This window comes from Pavona decussata, unplaced genomic scaffold, assembly GCF_977016875.1.
Source record: "Pavona decussata unplaced genomic scaffold, jaPavDecu1.1 SCAFFOLD_53, whole genome shotgun sequence".
Taxonomy (NCBI): Eukaryota; Metazoa; Cnidaria; class Anthozoa; order Scleractinia; family Agariciidae; genus Pavona; species Pavona decussata.
Window position 1 is genome coordinate 5141743 of NW_028145475.1, and position 17780 is coordinate 5159522.

At 38.2% G+C, this 17780-nt stretch overlaps 1 protein-coding gene across 5 annotated transcripts; it reads right to left on the reverse strand.

The window, feature by feature from the left end:
* Positions 1-815: 815 nt before the first annotated feature.
* LOC146480677 (magnesium-dependent phosphatase 1-like) lies at positions 816-12653 on the reverse strand. 5 transcript variants are annotated; one of them, XM_085109877.1, is made up of 8 exons: positions 12568-12633; positions 10527-10673; positions 9463-9490; positions 7405-7465; positions 5712-5822; positions 4998-5105; positions 3839-3924; positions 816-1405 (listed from the first exon to the last, which is right to left on the reverse strand). In XM_085109877.1, exons 2-8 carry the CDS (start codon positions 10563-10565, stop codon positions 1317-1319), a joined length of 522 nt encoding a protein of 173 aa, XP_084966003.1. In that variant the 5' UTR covers positions 10566-10673; positions 12568-12633; the 3' UTR covers positions 816-1316. The 5 variants fall into 5 exon arrangements, with proteins under 5 accessions (XP_084966003.1, XP_084966004.1, XP_084966007.1 ...); XM_085109878.1 differs by lacking the exon at positions 12568-12633 and adding an exon at positions 11537-11627 and having other exon boundaries at positions 10527-10781; XM_085109881.1 differs by lacking the exon at positions 5712-5822.
* Positions 12654-17780: the final 5127 nt, after the last annotated feature.

The window sequence follows — 17780 nt, forward strand, 5'->3', positions numbered from 1 at the left end:
AAACAGAATTGATCAAACCCCTGGAGGAAAAACGGTTCACTTCAGTTATTAAGACATGTAATATACCCTGGAAAAGAGAAGCGCCTATTATAGGAAAATTTATTGACTGGAATATTTTGAAAGGCATGGCCTTTATTTCTTCTTCAGGGTATAACAGAAACACTACAGGGTCCGGTTGTGAAAGTTATCAAAAATATGGCCAGAGCCATTGAAAATCAGAGAAAGATGAGCACGTTTTTAAGTTATTCCGTTCAATAACAAACAAGCGCCAAAAAAAAAACATCATTACCTTTGAAATATCTTTTAAAATGTCTAATAATCTTAAGTACTTAGATCTAATGAGTAGCATTGTGCGTTTAATCTCCCCCGACAAAAGTTGATTGAACAGACATTACGTAACATTAAAAACAACTCAGCTGTTTGACGTTAAAATATTGGAACTGTCCTAAGATTCCGTGAGTTAAATTAATTCGTTCTGGTGATCACTGGCTATGTTATCTCAGTTTTAATTCGGCCTGGATGAGAGAAGATAAGTTAGAGAGGTCAAGCGAAAACAACTTGAACTTTTAAATTGTACGCAATTTTTATTGTGATGTATAATTCCATTGTGACGGAAACAGACTCGACAACAAACATTGATAAAAGAAAAATTCAAGCCGCCAAGAAGGGCTAACGTTCTAAACATCAGCAACTCTGATGATAAAACCAGACATTCATTTCCACTCCCCACCAACGCAGCATCACAGTTTCTTTAGAAACTGACCCCCTTTATGCCCAAAAGCCGCAGAAAAGGCATCTGCTCTCACAGGCAAGCATCAATCCCCATCTTTTATTTTCATTTTTTTATTTATTTTAGGTTAACTCTTAGTTCTAACATTTTCGATGTATAATTTCCATACTCCATGATTTAGACTGCAAGCAATCTCTTTCTCTTCCTAAGTTTGAAGGGCGCATTGGATCTAACGAATGGTCCCTTTTGCGGGAGTGATTTGAGAAAAAAAAGTATGACTTCTCGCTGTCTACCAATGATTTAAAAACCACCATTTATTTGCAAAATACCCAATCTTAGTAACTTGAAACCACTGCAAGTAAGTACGACTTCCACTTTTCCAGCACTGACTCGAAACCTGTTCCTGTACCTTGCTAAGTAATACCTAAGAATTGAAATTGTCCATGTAAAAACTTCTGATGAAATTCTTCAGGTTCTCATTTCCCATAGTTTGAAGGATCCTTTTCATTTATGGCCCACCTCTTGCTGTTGCATCTTTCTAAGGACTCATGCCTCAGTGTGGAATATTAGCACAGGAGACTTTCTGTCATCTTGCTTGCTTTGCAGCAAACTGTTTTAGTCCACTTTCTAAGTCAGCATGCTTCATTCCTCGCCTCACCAAAACACAAGTCACGCCTACAAGACGTAATAAATATTGGCTCAGATTCATTCAAACCCGGTAACGATTAGACATGTTTAAGGATCTGGTGCTTGCTAATTGAAGGGCCCAGTGGAAGCAGTCACAAGTGATTCAAATTTCTCTAAATTCGTTCTAATTAGGCAAGTGTACAGACTGGTTCTTGTGTCAGAAACATAGTTATTGATCTACGTTGTGATTTAAGGGCTCGAATTCGCCCAACAAGCTTATGACTACAGCCTAAAACTGAAACTGAATCAAGCGATACTTGAAATAATTTCCTTTCTTCTCTAGTTAAAGCTAAACAAACGTGATGACAAGTCTCGACACCGAAGTAGAACATTTTCTTTTTTTTTTTGGTGGTGGGGGGGGGGGGGGCAGAAATTTCGATTCCAAAGGCCAAATTGTCACTTGTGCCTTTCTTCCACCGACTTTCTCAATTATAACGGCATTTTTGCACAATTTATGACTATACAGGAAGAGCAGATCGAGGGAAATCCAAAACGAAAACTGGGGGTAATTACGCATTTTTCAGAGATAATTCAGTAACAACAATTCTGAAAAAAAGTTTTCAAAAACAAAATACTGATGACATCTTTTCTAAATTGAAGCTTAATTATCTCTGAAAAATCCGTGGCTACTCCCTTGTTTGTTGTTGCTGTTCTTGTTGTTGTTTTGTATGTGTGCCGTTTCTGTGCGTGTTTGTTTGCTTGGTTATACTTTTTTTTGTTTTACTTTTTACTTTTTGGATCCCAATAGCCCTTGCTAAGATCTACTTTCCCTGTAAACTCATAAACCGCGCAAAACTACCTATTTTTCAGCATGAGATTCTTGGAGCATTCCGTAATGCGTAGAACTTACATGTGCACTAAGAAAAAGAGTTGTTTGAAGAGGACCTGCCTTGTCTGGGGTAGGGTGGTTATCGAAAAAACCACCTATCTCATGAAAAAAAATGCGAGTTGACACAGCAAGAGTCAGCATTGCTAGATAAACAAAAAAAGTGACGTTTGAATCTCCTTTTCATTTTTTCTGCTGGATAGCGGAGTGGCTATGCAATCGAGACACCATCTCTTGAGGGTAAGGAACGGGGGGTGGGGGGTCAGGGGGCAGGCAGAGAACACCATATATTTTGTGGGTCCTGTTCGAGTATAGTAGTTTTGACCACTTCCTTAAGAGTTGTTTTATTGGTTTAAAGCTATTTTCGCCACAAAAGAAGCTTAGTTGTGTTACTGATGTTACTCTATTGTCGCTTAAAAGCTCTAACCCTTTTCGTTTTTCTTTAAAGAGGATTCTGATAGTTTCTTTTGCTTTTAAGTTAACAAGAATTTACTGAAAATACCACTGTGTCGTTGACAACATGGCTTTTTGCAATTAACTTCTCTCAAAAATGACAGCCGAAATTGAGAAAAATTCAGGGCAAGATTTTTGGTGTAAATTGTACTGCTCAACATGTAGAAAACGAGCAAATCTGAATAAAAACAAGAACAAAACAGATTAAAGATAAAATGGTTGCATGCGCAGCGGTTCAATTAGTAAATGGGGTGGGGGAGGGGAATGAATTGGACCCACGCCCACAAAAAAGTTTATGGTGACTATATGAGAGGCTCCATTCACAATTGAATAGCTGAGAGCATAACCAACCTGAATGACATTTAAGATAGCTTCTTGTTGTCTTAGCTCAGATTCAGTGGAGTTTTCACATGTGGCCTCCAGGAAATATTGCTCCAACATTTTATCCGCTGCTTTACGCTTTGCTTGCAACAAAAACCTATGATTATGGGCAATATTTCCGTTTTTATCACAAAATGAAGTCCAAAGCAGCCACTAAAACAGCAAAAACTCTGGTGAATCTGAGCTAAAACAACAAAAAGCAATCTGAAAAGTCGTTCAGATCAGTTATACTCTCAGCCCTTCAATTTGTTGTTTTATTATTTATTACCTCTATCACTTTCTTTCAAATCAGTCTCTCAAGCTAGCAGCCTTGTTACCAGGGATTCTCCTTCCCCCCCAAATCTTTAAGGAAAATAACCTTTAACAGGGGTTTCATTAAGTTTTTAAGTAGGGGGGCACCTATAGGAGAGTAGCTGGGCAGAAAATTACACTTGAAGTGAATTTCTTTATGTTCAGTTTGAAAGTAGGCAGGTACTGACTCTTGTGTATCCTGGTACTGGTACCCAGGTCCTGCCTTCTAATGAGAACCCAGCTTTAAACCCTAACAGCGATCAGCAACAAATTTCTCCTTGTAATATCAATGTTTATTCCACCTCTGAGGTCATGAGAATTAAGGATATGATCACCCAAGGTGAATTTTCTTGATATTTTAATAACTTCTCCCCGGTACTTTTATAAGAAAAGTATGGGGATGAGATAGGAGAATTTGTTCTTTGATGTTAAACGGGTTAAAGGGATAATGCATTTAAATTAGCTCTTACCCAATCTGCTGATCTCATGAATATTTCTTTCTTCATCATCAAAGAAAAGCATATGGGAGTAAGGTATTCCACTTGCCTGTGTAAACCTGGAACAGAATCAATCAAACAGGATATTATATATGTACTTAGTGACTGAGTAGGAGGGCCATATATGGAAATATATTTGTCTCAATGTTATGTTTTACAGACAGTGCAGTGAGAGCTAAATATTTTCCCATCCAGCCCCATCTAACTTAGTCAGTAGGACAGCATTCAATGCCATATAACCATCTAAAAACTATAAATTTAAAGTTGATTCAGAGGTTATGATATATTTACAGTGACTACAGACTACAAATTTCCAACAGTATTGAGTAAAATTTGACTTAATGTTGCTTGTGATGATGTCCAACAAAATTGATTCACATTGTAAATGTGCTAAGCTGGAACATTTTTAACAGGACATATTGCCTTTTCCAACTTGCTTAAGCTAAAGGTGTACAGACCACAGGTAAGGATTTTCTAAATAGTCACACAACAGGGCTAATGAGACTAACTTTTAGCTCACTTAGCCCAGTAGCCAGTAACAGGTCTGAATTTATCAGCCAAACCTAAATTTTCAATAGCCACAGTTTTACTAATTCATTTTAAGTAAACAGGAGGGAGGAAGGTCAGACATTTTTTTTTTTTTTATTAGCTGTACATGTATTAACAAAAATCTCCCACATCTGTAAAGGTTTTTTCACTGTTTACAAATTGCATTACTTGCAATAATTGAAATTTCAGGTTGACTTTAACATGAAAAAGCCCTAACTCTAGGCATGCAGCACAGAAAGCATCCACACATAGGTCTTATTCTCTTGGTTTTCTTTTATAATTATTAAATAATTTTCATCTTTGTTTTCTGTCCAGTGCTGCAGTACTTTACAATAATAATTATTCTTGCTAGCTAGCCAAAATGGCAGGTGAAAGCACAAAACCTACGAGCCAAAACTTAATTTTTACCAGTCTGTGGCCCTGCACAAGCCATACCGGATGTAATTTTCAAGACAACAAACAACATGTGACTTATTACAGGGTTTTCCCATATTTGTAAGGTTAACAAATAACAAATGGCAAATGAAAGATAATTATAAAGATTTCCAGATAAAAATAAATTATGCATTAAAAACTCACTTACTTTTTGAAATGTAAAACTTTTGAGCCAGGATAGATTTCTTTATATGAGAAATACTTGTCTATGTCTAAAACTCTCAAAAGTTCCTTGGCGGCTGGGGGATCCTCTGTTCTGTACAAAAAATTTATTTTGTTAATCTTTGACTCACCCATAAAATTATTCTAATCAGGGAGTCATGAGGCCCCATTTGGTTAATGAGATACCCGATATTGAGGCAAAACTATGCACTCTGGGGTGTTGACCAATTTTCTGATTTGGGTGCTACAACAGCCTGCAGAGCAGACGTTATTTTTATGTGCTTTTCACGTGAGTGGAGACAACCAAACAGCAAGCGTGGAGTACGAGTCACGCAAGGCAGGAGGGGTCCCTCCCATCGCGCATGACTCATGCTTGCCTTTGCTCGCCTAAAAGACACAGAAAAATAATGCCTGTTTTGCAGGCAAGTGCTACAAAGAAAAGATTTGAAATTAATGTACAGTTTGCATACTATATGGTTATAAATTGTTAAGCTAATTACACTGGACTGCAAGTAAGGAAAGCTAATCAAGGTAGGCAGTGAAAGAGAAAATGAAATATACAATATACTGAAGAGACATAAACATGCTAGAAGAAATGAAGCAGTACAAGATATAAAAGATCAAAATGAGAAAAGAAGTAGTAGAAGTGTTTGGGATGAATTATGTAGAATTCTCAAATTAAAAATAAAGCTATTTTTACCGTGAGGCTGCTGCCAAGCATATTCCTTTGGACTTCAAGAGTTTCAGGATTTCCAGAGCATCATCATAGAGTTTTATTTTGTATCCATATCTATCTTCTACTGACCCATTACTTTAGGAAAAAATTAGAAATAAAAAGATGGTATTGATTTGGCATTTTTGACTTACTAATATGAAACACAATTTGAAAAATGATAGCACATTGTTAGTTGGTAGCAGGCACTGATCCAGAAAAACATGTGACCGTTTTGCAATAATGCGAGCGCCAAAGGCTTAACGTTATATGGGGTTCTACTGAGAAATATTTTACTCCTAAAAGTGCCATTTCCTGGGATTTCAATTCACTCAGACAGGCATTACTTAAACCTGGGAATTTTTTTTTCATATTCTATAAATATCTATTTGCTGTAAATAAACTGACCGTTTTCCATAAAATGGTGGAAACCAGTCTGGACCCGCACCTGGGTAGGGTACAATATAATACAGTCAACTCTCTCATAGGGACCACTTCTCGTAAGCGACCACCTCCCGTAAGCAACCACTTCATAAACAACCGTTTTGTTTCTCAGTTTAAATAATATTGTTTCAAGAGCTCTCTCATAAGCGACCACCACTCAAACTTCTTAAGGGACCGCGACCACTTTTTAGGCCAGAAAATTGACATATTCTATTGTTTTCTGTTTCTGGTAAGCGACCACCCAACATAATCACGTATGATCGTTAGTAAATCATTACTCAGAAGTAACCAAAGTTCAATTTTTAATGACGCTACCCTGGACTGCTGACAGATAATAACAATTTACAGACTGAGAAGATGGCTATAATAAGATCTGTAGGTAAAGGGGAATTGTTACAGTGATCTGTTCCAAAATGTTATACAAAGTTTCGTCAGAAGAATGAATACATGTAAAAAATTTGCCTAATTTTAGCTGTTAAGGTAATATTCTTATGTAATTAATTAATCAATCCAGTTTTAGGCTTATTTTGTTGATCTTTCCTATAAGCGACCACTTTGTCGTGCCCCAAGCGTGGTCGCTTACGAGAGAGTTGACTGTATAATAAAATTAATTTATATAACTAATAATAATAATAATACTTCAGAAGAAAATGTCATTTCCATGTCGGAAACAATTTTTTTTTATTTAGCTGTGATTTGCCAACTGAAGATATCATTATGCCCAGAAAAAAGCCATTTGCAGCTAAAATTGGCTGATTTTTTTTTTTTTTTTTTTTTTGGGGGGGGGGGGGGGGCGGGGGTGGGGAAAGCAGTTACAGTAAACACCCACATTTAAGAACCTACTTTTTTCAAGGTACGTCAGCCTGAATAAGTCTTTGTATATTTATTGTAAAGCTCTTACATAACAGGTGTCTAAAATGATGAATTGCAGCCTGGGTGTTTACTGTAGTCAATAGGTTAAACAAAAAAATAGATGACTGGCTTGCGAAGGTCTGAACTATTTGGAAGTCTACTTCATGAGGAATGTTGTCTCCTCTTGCTGTCATCTTCAACTCATTTTAAACTCTGCACTGACTGGCGTCACTGTACTTGCCACAAAAACCAGTCCATAGCTTTGACAGTCTTGAGACGTGCAAGTTTGAATTTTCACAATGCTCATCAAAATTAAGGAATATTCAAAGCTGCTGATGGTGTGCAAAGGACAACAAGCTGACCATGAACATGGATCAACACTCACCTTTTTCTTGTAAAAGGAGCAGTGACATGTGTGTCAGCCCAAAAAGGCCATAAGGTAAAATCTGTTTTACAAGAGAACATTAAAGGTTACATTCAATTTTTAAATCCATAAATTGGAGGGTTTGTTGCCAGAGTGGCATAACATGCATGTGTATTTTTGGCTGCTTTGAAATCTGAATTTCTCCAAACCAGCTTTATTTTGGCACATAGTCTGGTCATTCAAGTAAGAAGCATAGTTCCACATTTATAGCTTTTGTCCCAGAGGATTAAATCCAAAGAATCAGCCCATTATGTTTTCATGGAAACCAAAAGCTACTCAAGCCCAGGCATTAGGAAATCAGACAAACTCGGGTCTCCGTTGCTTAGGTTTTACAAAGTTCCCTCAGAAATGGGCAAAAATAGTGAAGAATTACCCAACTTTCTCTTGGAATTCAGTCTTCTCCAACCGTACCATACACAATGTAAACATTGTCATGACTCGAAACCCTAGTTCTCTTCTTTAACTTTGACTTGAACATTTGAGTACTTGGAAACTCATTTGTCTACATTTTCATTGACTTTAGACTAATTCAAAGAAGCAAATTTTCACTGACTTTTTAAGATGAAACTTTCTCGTTCAGACCATACCATTGTGGCATGTTTGTAACCAGCCAATAAGGACCTTTGTTTATATGTACAGCAGATTGAAAGAATTTGGAATCAATCATAGATAAAACCTGTTATCTGCACACTACTTTGTAGTCACTATGTTATAAAAGAATAATATTACTGGTTCATGGTTTTAGCTGTGTGTATTTCGAGTGATGGATGCACTTGAGAAGTTTGGAGAGCACTCAATTCGCAAGAAGCCAGAATTGCTTTTGGCTACGCCTCGAGTAACTCTTACGCTTCTCTCATGCTCTCCAAACTTCCTGCATGTATCCATAACTCGATATACGCATGCTAAGCATGAACCAATTCTAATTCTTCAATGTTTGGTTTATCAACATAGTTGATATTGGTCCCCATAAATAGATTTGGGTGCTCAAATCTCTTTACAGTGGCCAGTTTACCTTTAGTGATCAACTCTGTTGATAAACCAAACATTTGTTTGCACTCCCCACTCACGCAGCATCTCCTTACTATGTATCTTGTCTGTTTAAGCAAAACAAAAGAGATCCACCAAACAACCGTGACAAAAACTAAACAACAGGACTATGTTTCTTGTAACATGATATCCAGTGTGTATACTAAAATAGAGTCAATTTGGTTTCTTCTATGGCATGTTGTGAATCGTTGCCACTTCGGGGCTTAATTATGTTTCCGGAAAAAGAAGAGGAGAGCAGGAGCAGCAGTTCTGAAAACTTTGATTAATGTTTTCGTCTATAATTCCACAAATAAAGTTTATATGTTTTTAATATGTGAAAGTCCTGACATATATTTTTAGAGTAGGGATGTGTATTAATAATATCTATACACATCCCTACTCTAAAAATATATCCTAGGACTTTCACATATTAAAAATATATAAATTATGTGGCTCTATAGACAAAAACATTAATCAAATGCCCCATTCAAACCAAGGCTTCAACACATTTAAAAGCTCTTTAGTTGAACACAGTTTTAAATTGTTTCCTTCATAAAAGCTGCTTTCGGATTTTTGTCGACTACAGATTTAGCATAAATGAAAGCAAAAATTAAAGTTTACTTGAATCCTATTCTCAAAGCCAATGGTTCAGCTTTCTGTAACCCATTTTCATTACGTTAAACCTGGGTTAATTGTTGGTATGGGGCTTTAAGTTTCCAGAATTTGTAAGGAATGGAGATCAACTAGAAAGGGATAACTTCTTTTATCTCCTTTTCACTTTTCCCTGTTATTATTATAAAACCTTTGAGACCAGGGTAACTTTGAAATCTCCTTCAACAAAACGTCAAAATATAATTCCCAGTCTGTTACAACCCCCCCCCCCCCCTCCCCCTGAGCTTAACATAGAAGCATACCTGCTCCTATAGACTGGCAGACTGTGCTGCTGATATGTGAATAAGCTAGGCAGACTCTCCTAATCCTAACTACTATTACCTTGTTTATACATCAGTAGAACAGTGGTATTGGGTTGTTCCAGAAAAAATCCACACCTCCCTGACAGATGGGATTCTGGAAATTCTCGCGGGAGGGGGGGTCAAAGACTCTGGAAATCCAGGCAGGAGGGGGGGTTGAACTTAAGAAAGTCTTCTGCTGGGCTCATTTCGACCGATAGTTCACGCGATTTGAACGTTTAATTCGGTGACACTTTAGCGTTCTCAGACCCTGAAAATAGTAGAAATATTTTGTTCACATATTTCTCACCTAAAATAAATGATAATCAAAGTTCCTTCGCAGGTCCTTTTATAGCAGAAAACGCAAAACAACAAGATACTTAAGAAGGAGCCATCGCAACATTGTTGTAATGAAACGAAAAATCTCAGTTGTCTGGTCCGCCATTGCATTCTTAGCGTGGATTCCCCTGCGTCAGGCAGAAGAATTTTTTACTTGTGCAAGCAAGGATGCAGAGCTATTAGCTGAAGAAGATAATTCCAAAGAATTTAGGTCCAAACATTCCCTCTTCATCGAAAATACTCGAGAGGAACTTGTAGCCATCTGTACCTCGAAAAAACTATTGAAAACGTAAGTTTTTGCGAAAGCAACAGAAGGAGGAAGTTCTTGGGCAGGTTCCTGCAACATATACAGTGGTAACCTCTCTGAAGTCCCATCGTCCGTAGCTCAGTTGAACAAGCAGCCACTGCGTTTTCTGCGTGCAGTTTTAAGATTCCACGGGTGTTGTCCATTGGGCACAAAGGATGAACTCGTTCACTTTTTCGCATTGTTCCTCCTTTCTTTTTTTAGTTCCACACAATATTGAAGCTGAGGCTTCAGAAACTAAAGAAGAACGTCTTCTAGATGTGATTGTGCGTATTTTCTATTAAAAATAAATTAAATTTAAGCCTCATATTTTTTTTCCGGAAATCCAGGCGGGAGGGGGCGTCTTTTGTTTTGGAAATCCAGACAGGAGGAGGGGTCTTGTGCTTCAGGAAATCCAGGTGAGAGGGGGGGTTAAAAAACGACCCCATCCGTCCGGGGGGTGTGGATTTTTTCTGGAATAACCCATTTAGGGCAAAACATGACAATGTCATATTTCCATACATGCCAACCCCCGAAGTACAAAAAGTGGGAGAAGTCTACAAATCTTCAGGGGCAGCCAACAGAACTGTGTAAGCAACGGCGAAGAGCCTCGGGTGGATGTCCCATCAAGGCTATATTTTGGGTTGGGGGGCATACAAAATAATTTAAACATTTAATTACGTTCAACGGAAAAAAGAAACGCACAATCCGCTTTCCATCTAATCTAGTGGGAGTATAGCCTCCCACGCAGACGTTCTTAGGGGTTCGTCACGCGTTCCTGCCCCACGAACGTCTGCTGAAACGAACAGCCACTTCCGTTCGTCGGCAAATTGCCTTTGTCTGAACAGACCAATCAGCATTGACTCATTATGACAAGTACAGTAAAGCCAATCACATACTGCGAAACAACGGAAATTATCACCCGTGGAGATATTTTCGCTTCTGGACGTGCAAATAGTTTATACGATTGAAATTTTTCCTTCCACAACACAGTGCATTTTCTTCAGTGATTTCACTGAGAGAAGCGGCAAGAATTCCAAGATTTGCCAATTTGTCTACCTGGTCTTTCATAAGATTTACAAGCGGCGAAACCACAACAACAATCAGTGACCAGCAGCTTCAAGAATTGAATTGTAAACAAACAATAGAGCTTGATAAATAAGTGACTTTCCATAACCAGTTGGAAGGTTTACGTACACATCCATTTTCTTCTGCGCAAATTGCACTATGACTTCTCCTTGATACGCATTCAACTCCCTTATACCAAACTGAAACGTTTGGCACACATGACAAAAAACCACATTTAAGTCCGCTATCCTGTCTAGGGTAATATTTTTAATATCAAACACGAGTTTACCCAAAGTTGGGAAACGGCTCCTGATTGGTCCGCAGTCGACGAACGGAAGTGGCTGTTCGTTTCAGCAGACGTTCGTGGGGCAGGAACGCATGACGAACCCCTAAGAACGTCTGGGTGGGAGGCTAGTGGGAGTATGACACATAACAAAAAAGGAGGAACTCAGTATTCAATATTTATAATGGACGTAAAAAGCGGCACACCGTTCCAAAGCGGGAGAACGGGAGGCAAGGCAAAAAAGCGATCAAGTTGGCATCACTGTATTTCTGCGTATTTACGGCATCCAAAATACAGTCCTGTTATCATGGATGGTGGCTACTTTTGTTACTGGGATATTTTAGCACGGTTTAAAATTATGCGGAGAAAGCAGAACTTAGCAACTGTTATTTGTATCTCCACAGGGAGTCCACAAAAGTTGTGAAAAAGAATAAATTAATAAATTATTGACTTACGTCATTTATTTTTTGTGGTTTTCTATAGTACTCATTTGCATACAATTTACACGACAGCACTAATGTCGTGTACTGAGTTGTGTGCGAGCGGATCTGAGCTCTGCTGACTTTACTATATATAAATCGTGTACTAAGTTGTGCGCAAGCCGATCTGAGCTCTGCTGACTTAACTGTATATAAATATTTATATATAGTAAAGTCAGCAGAGCTCAGATCCGCTCGCACACAACTCAGTACACGACATTAGTGCTATGGCGTAAATTGTATGCATATGAGCACTATAGAAAACCACAAGAAACGAACGACGTAAGTCAATAATTTATTAATTTATTTCTTTTTCACAACTTTTGTGGACTCCCTGTGGTATCCCAAAAGAAAATTGGGGGTAACCATGCATTTTTCAGAGATAAATAAAGCTTCAATTTGGAAAAAACGCAATGCATTACTTTGTATTTAACTGCTTTTTAGAATAATTGTTGCTCAATTATCTCTAAAACAAATGCCCCGCTACCCCCAAATTATCTTTTTTCTGGATTCCAATAAAAACAGAAGCTGATCTTTTTTATAGCATGGGCTACCGCATAGTCATAAACTGTGCAAAAATACTTCTGTATTAGTGGGCACTGTCCTTTAACGCATTGTCACCAGCGTACTCTGGTACACTCTAATAAATTGTTTACAATGTATATGCATGAAATCCTTTAAAACAATAATGCTTACCTAAATCAAACACCACTAATTTGGGAAGAATATCTCCGCCATTTTCATTCAAAGACATCGTTGATTTGTAAACTAGTACCCAGGCAACGCGGAACGTGAAAAATAATTGCCATTTGATGGACTAAGCGGGGGAGGGGTGAAGCTATGAAAGGGATGAAACAATAGGTCACAGGTGGATACATCGATATGCAAAAGGTCTCTATGAAAAACTCTCTCAACGTACCTGATATACCTGTTCTTCCTTCCATGTTTTTACAAAAACTGATTGTCAAAAACTGATTGTATGGAAAGTTGATGATTTGAGACAATACCATTACAGAAAACAGAATTGATCAAACCACTGGAGAGAAAACGGTTGACTTAGGTCACATGTGTTTTGAATGGCCGCACTCGAGAGGGTCTAAAGACAAATAATATACCCTGGAATAGAGAAGTGCCTTTTGGGAAATTTATTGTCTACAATAGTCTGGAGTATTTCGAAAGGAACGGCCTTTATTTCTTCTTCAGGGTATTACAGAAACGCTACGGGGGCCAGATGTGAAAAGTTATCAAAAATATAGCCAGAGCCATAGAAAATCACAGAAAGATGAGCATGTTTTTAAGTTATTCCGTTCAATAACAAACAAGCGCAAGAAAACCCACATCATTACCTTTGAAATATCTTTTAAAATGTCTTATAATCTCAAGTACTTAGATCTAATGAGTAGCATTGTGCGTTTAATCTCCCCCGACAAAAGTTGATTGAACAGACACTACGTAACATTAAAAACAACTGGGTTGTTTGACGTGAAAATATTGGGACTGTCCTAAGATTTCGTGAGTTAAATTAATTCTTTCAGGTGATCACCCGCTATGTTATCTCAGTTTTAATACGGCCTGGATGAGAGAAGATAAGTTAGAGAGGTCAAATGAAAACAACTTGAACCTTTAAATTGTACGCAATTTTTATTGTGTTGTATAATTCCATTGTGACGGAAACAGACTCGACAGCAAACATCGATAAAAGAAAAATTCAAGCCGCCAAGATGTCACTAAATATACAACAAATGGCATATTCTGTTCTCTATCAATAAAATTTTACAACTGATTTATCGTCCTTTTCAAGTTTCACGCTGAAACGCTTTCCAGCGCAATGTTTATGTGGGTTTAGTTCATTAGTATGCAGGAAGCATTGCCGACGTCTGCCAACAAATTGAATGAATGGCGGCCTTTTAAAAGCAGTCAATGTTGCACGGAACATATTTCCTTGCCTTTTTCAAGCGATTAGGACTAAACATCCTTGTCAAATGTTTATGAAGCAACAGAAAGTAGTGCAATCTTCAAATGTTTTCAGTTACGTATCACCAAATTATTCGTTCGACCTCACAGCAAGTGTAAACAAAGGATGTCTGCAACTAAGCGGAAAACGCGCTTTTCCGAGAAATTCAGCTGGTTCCTGCGTCGTTGTTGCTTGTTCAAATGCTTCCAGAAAATCAATCCATTTGAAACTTATCAACCACTTTTAGCTCAAATCCAGAGAATTGCGGAGTTCTGATCATCTGCAGCGGTCTAAACGTTTCAACTGTTTGTTTCGACTGGGAGAGGTTTTCAATCTTCTGACGGCCTCTTTTATCAGGTTGCCTTGTTCTATGAGTTCCATGAGAATACCGTAAGATGAAGATGACGACGCAGATTTACTGAAAGGATCTGCTGTAGGACACATGCAAGCTCGAAGACTGATTTCCGAGTCGATATCGTCCACTACTGGCGAACGATCACAGTCCAAAATACTATCTTCGTAACCCATTCCTTCAACCGCCTCTTTCGGTTTCACTTGAAGTAGGTCTCGAAAATCTGAAATTACTGATTCCATAACGTCGTTTTTCCCTTTCTTTAACCATAAATTACCACGACAGTAGCTTTTCGTTGAAGGCATGTCAGTCTTGAGCGTACAAGAAGAAGAAATAAGGAAAGATTCTAGGACGAACACAAACGTAAACAGAACTGCAATTGATGACAGTGCGTTCTGTTATTGTTTGGTTGATTGAAAGAAACTACAACGCTGTCTTTGAGCACGTGGAATTGGTATTTGTGGAAAACAAAGCCTCTGATTGGCTAACAAACAATGCCACGACTGATGATCTTTCTGCGCCCTTGGATCTGATTGGCTATTTTGGCAAGGCCACACCAAACAATTATCATGTCTATTTTTATCTTTTCAAATGGCGGGAACCGGTGTTACTTTCTCCGATCAAAGTTCGATTTTAAATGGAAAACAAAAACATCGGTAAGCACGCGAACGTGACAAAGTTGCATAAAATTGCCGGATAAATATCAAGAGCTTTTCTTTTCCCACAAATTGTTATATAAAGGAAATATTTGTTGCATAACTTCCGCAAATATATAAAATACACCGGAGCTGACGCTGCATTTAATTATTGCGAGCTCCAAATATATCGAGATGCCACGGCAATTTTTACACGGTGTCGTTATCTTCATTTGTATTGATAGTTTTCCTTTTGTACCTTGTTCAACTCAATATAGGCTGTGAAGGCCTGGGAACAAGTAACATGCAAGAAGTCAATATATAATCATGACAGGCGATTTTTCACGATGACGTTCAGTTTTAACTACCAGAATACTCTTCGTTTTTTCCTTCCTTATTTAAATTTTGTAATCCCAGTGATGTTTAGATAATATCCCTGATTTGCAAGAGAAAACAACAGAGTGAAGGATTCTGGTAGTTGTAGTAAATGATGGCTGTAAGTTGCAACCGTAAACGACCCCGTAAACAACAACCCTCTAGCTGGTATACGTTGAAATCAGATTGTTTGTCCAATTAGCTGAAAACACCATACAAAAAATTGAAGTAAAGCCGACACGATGTAGGATTCAAAAGTTGATTGGTGTCTACCAGCCTTCTTCAGGTACAAAGAAAAATTTCAACAAATTACATACGCACGTGCCACTAAATTAAACAGTAGCCCGTGAAGCAAGCGTTTGTATAGGGTCTTATGCGTTTTTTGCTTTATGAGCGCGCGGAAATTGGGACGACAGCGGTCAAAAATTAAAAAGGGAACAAAACCCTACGGAACGCAGGATAATAAACTGAGAAGAGAGTATTTTTACAATTTTCCATTTCACCTGACGGAGGCTGTTACTGTTCAGACTAGGTTGAGGTGCCTGTGCCCGTTTCTCGGGTGCGGGCACAAGTCTGAACATAGCTTTTGTCAGTGCCCGAGCAAACATCTGGGCCACCATGCCAAATATAATTCATCTGCCTTGGGTACTTGTCTAAACAGGATTTTTGTCAGTTCCCACGCTGTTTCCTCGTGCATCCCTGCGTTACAGTAAACGAAACTGATAGCAGGTGCGAAAGTGACGATCGAGAGCACGATTGCCCCTTGAGCACAGGACCCTGGCAGGGGCAACTAGAACAGGGCCTTAGTGGACAGAGAAGTCACTGAGGTCGCTCTGAATGGCCTGAGACGCGAAGTAGCTTGTAGACATTAACAATGAATCAAGGAAGCAATGTAGAGCATTTTATTGTAATTTTCCCTTTTATTTTTAGCTCGAACAAACCAAACCTTATAATTTACACTATTACGCACGCTCAAATCCCGGCACAACGTCATAAAAAAACATCCTAAGAGCTTGGGCAACCTATGCGTTTTTAAACTACGAAATGAAAAAGACGTGACTTGCTATCCCGAGGATTTCTAATCAGTGGGGTCACCCAACCACATGTGGTATATCTGATGAGTAAAAACCAGTAATAAACTGTGTTTGCCAGGGCCACCGCGAAAAAATAAAAGTACCGGATCCTGTAGTGAAGGATCTAATCAGCAAAAAAATTGTAAAGCAAATAATCTAAAAAAGGAGCAAGGCTGATTTCACGGTCAGGGAAGTATATTTTCCAATATTTCGAAAGGCACGGCCTTTCTTCTTCAGGGTATGTTTGACGGCTGACCCTGTGGCAAGATACATTACAATTTTAAACAGTTATATAGCTAGCTGAAAAACATAGGCTAAAGTTACATAAACAAAGACGTTACAATTTGAAATTTGAAAATACAACTGGTAAATAGGTAAAAGCAAAATAGCGAACGTTACAACGTGGAAGACGAAAACAAATTACTTGAGCTGGACTTGTGAAGGCTGGGCGGCGCAAAGAAATTGTTAGTGTTGAGGTTAAGTCTTGTCAGTGTCGGTCTCAGTCTGGAAAAACACACGAAAACTCCAAGAAAACTCCAGGATGATAATTCGATTTCCATCTTCTATCTTGGATCGCTCCGTTGAGTTAGATATCGAGGAGAGTGGCCGTAAAAGACTGTTCAGTAAAAACCAGAAATAAACTGTGTTTGGAAGGGCCACCCACACATACCCTGAGGAAGAAAGGCCATGCCTTTCGAAATATTGGAAAATATACTTCCCTGACCGTGAAATCAGCCTTGCCCTTTTTTTAGATTATATCTGATGAGTTTGAAATGCAAGAGAAGTATAAGGGGAAGTATGGCAGATTCAGTGGCAAATACATTGATCCTACTTTCATAACCAAACCGTCTGGCGTTGGCGCGGACTGCAGGTAAAAGCATGACTGTTTTCCGAAGTTTTTAGCACCCCTAGGAGGTCTGAGGAATGCTTGCAAGGGAAGTCCTTTTTAACCCGTCCGGCGTTGGCACGGACTGCAGGAACTGAAGCATTCCTGGGCCCAGTTGTTCAAACCCGATTAAGCTAATCCTGGGTTAATGTGAACTTGGCTTTAAGTTTAATTACTTATCAATAAAGACTCTTCATATTTGTTCCTCAGTTTTTTAACTTAGATTTTTCACCACTAGCTTAAAATAAGCTTTCAAAAACATTTTTAATGAGCGAGATGAAAACCTCGGTCAATTTTTAATCGGGGATTAGCGTTAATCGGCTTTCGAACAACCGGTTTATTTATTTATTTATTTATTTATTTATTATTATTATTATTATTATTATTATTATTTTTATTATTATTATTTTTATTATTATTATTGTTTTTATTTTTTATTTTTTTTTTCAATATAAAAGACTCGCAATAGACTCGCAATCTAGATCTAAATCGATGGTATCAAGCAGGTCAAGAAGTAAGCGACGTTCTTTATATAGGAATGAATACGAATTGCTGTACAGTATAAGTTTAATAGTGTCTGAATGCTCAGAGAGGAAGTCAACAGGAAAGTACCATAAAATGGAGGCCATCAATT

Coding starts and splice junctions, on each gene's coding strand:
- LOC146480677 (XM_085109877.1), bottom strand. CDS start 10,565: ATGTATGGAAATATGACATTGTCATGTTTTGCCCTAAAT. Junction 5,106..5,711: donor TGCTTGGCAGCAGCCTCACG/GTAAAAATAGCT, acceptor TTTTTTGTACAG/AACAGAGGATCCCCCAGCCG. Junction 3,925..4,997: donor AAAGTTTTACATTTCAAAAA/GTAAGTGAGTTT, acceptor ATTCTGTTCCAG/GTTTACACAGGCAAGTGGAA.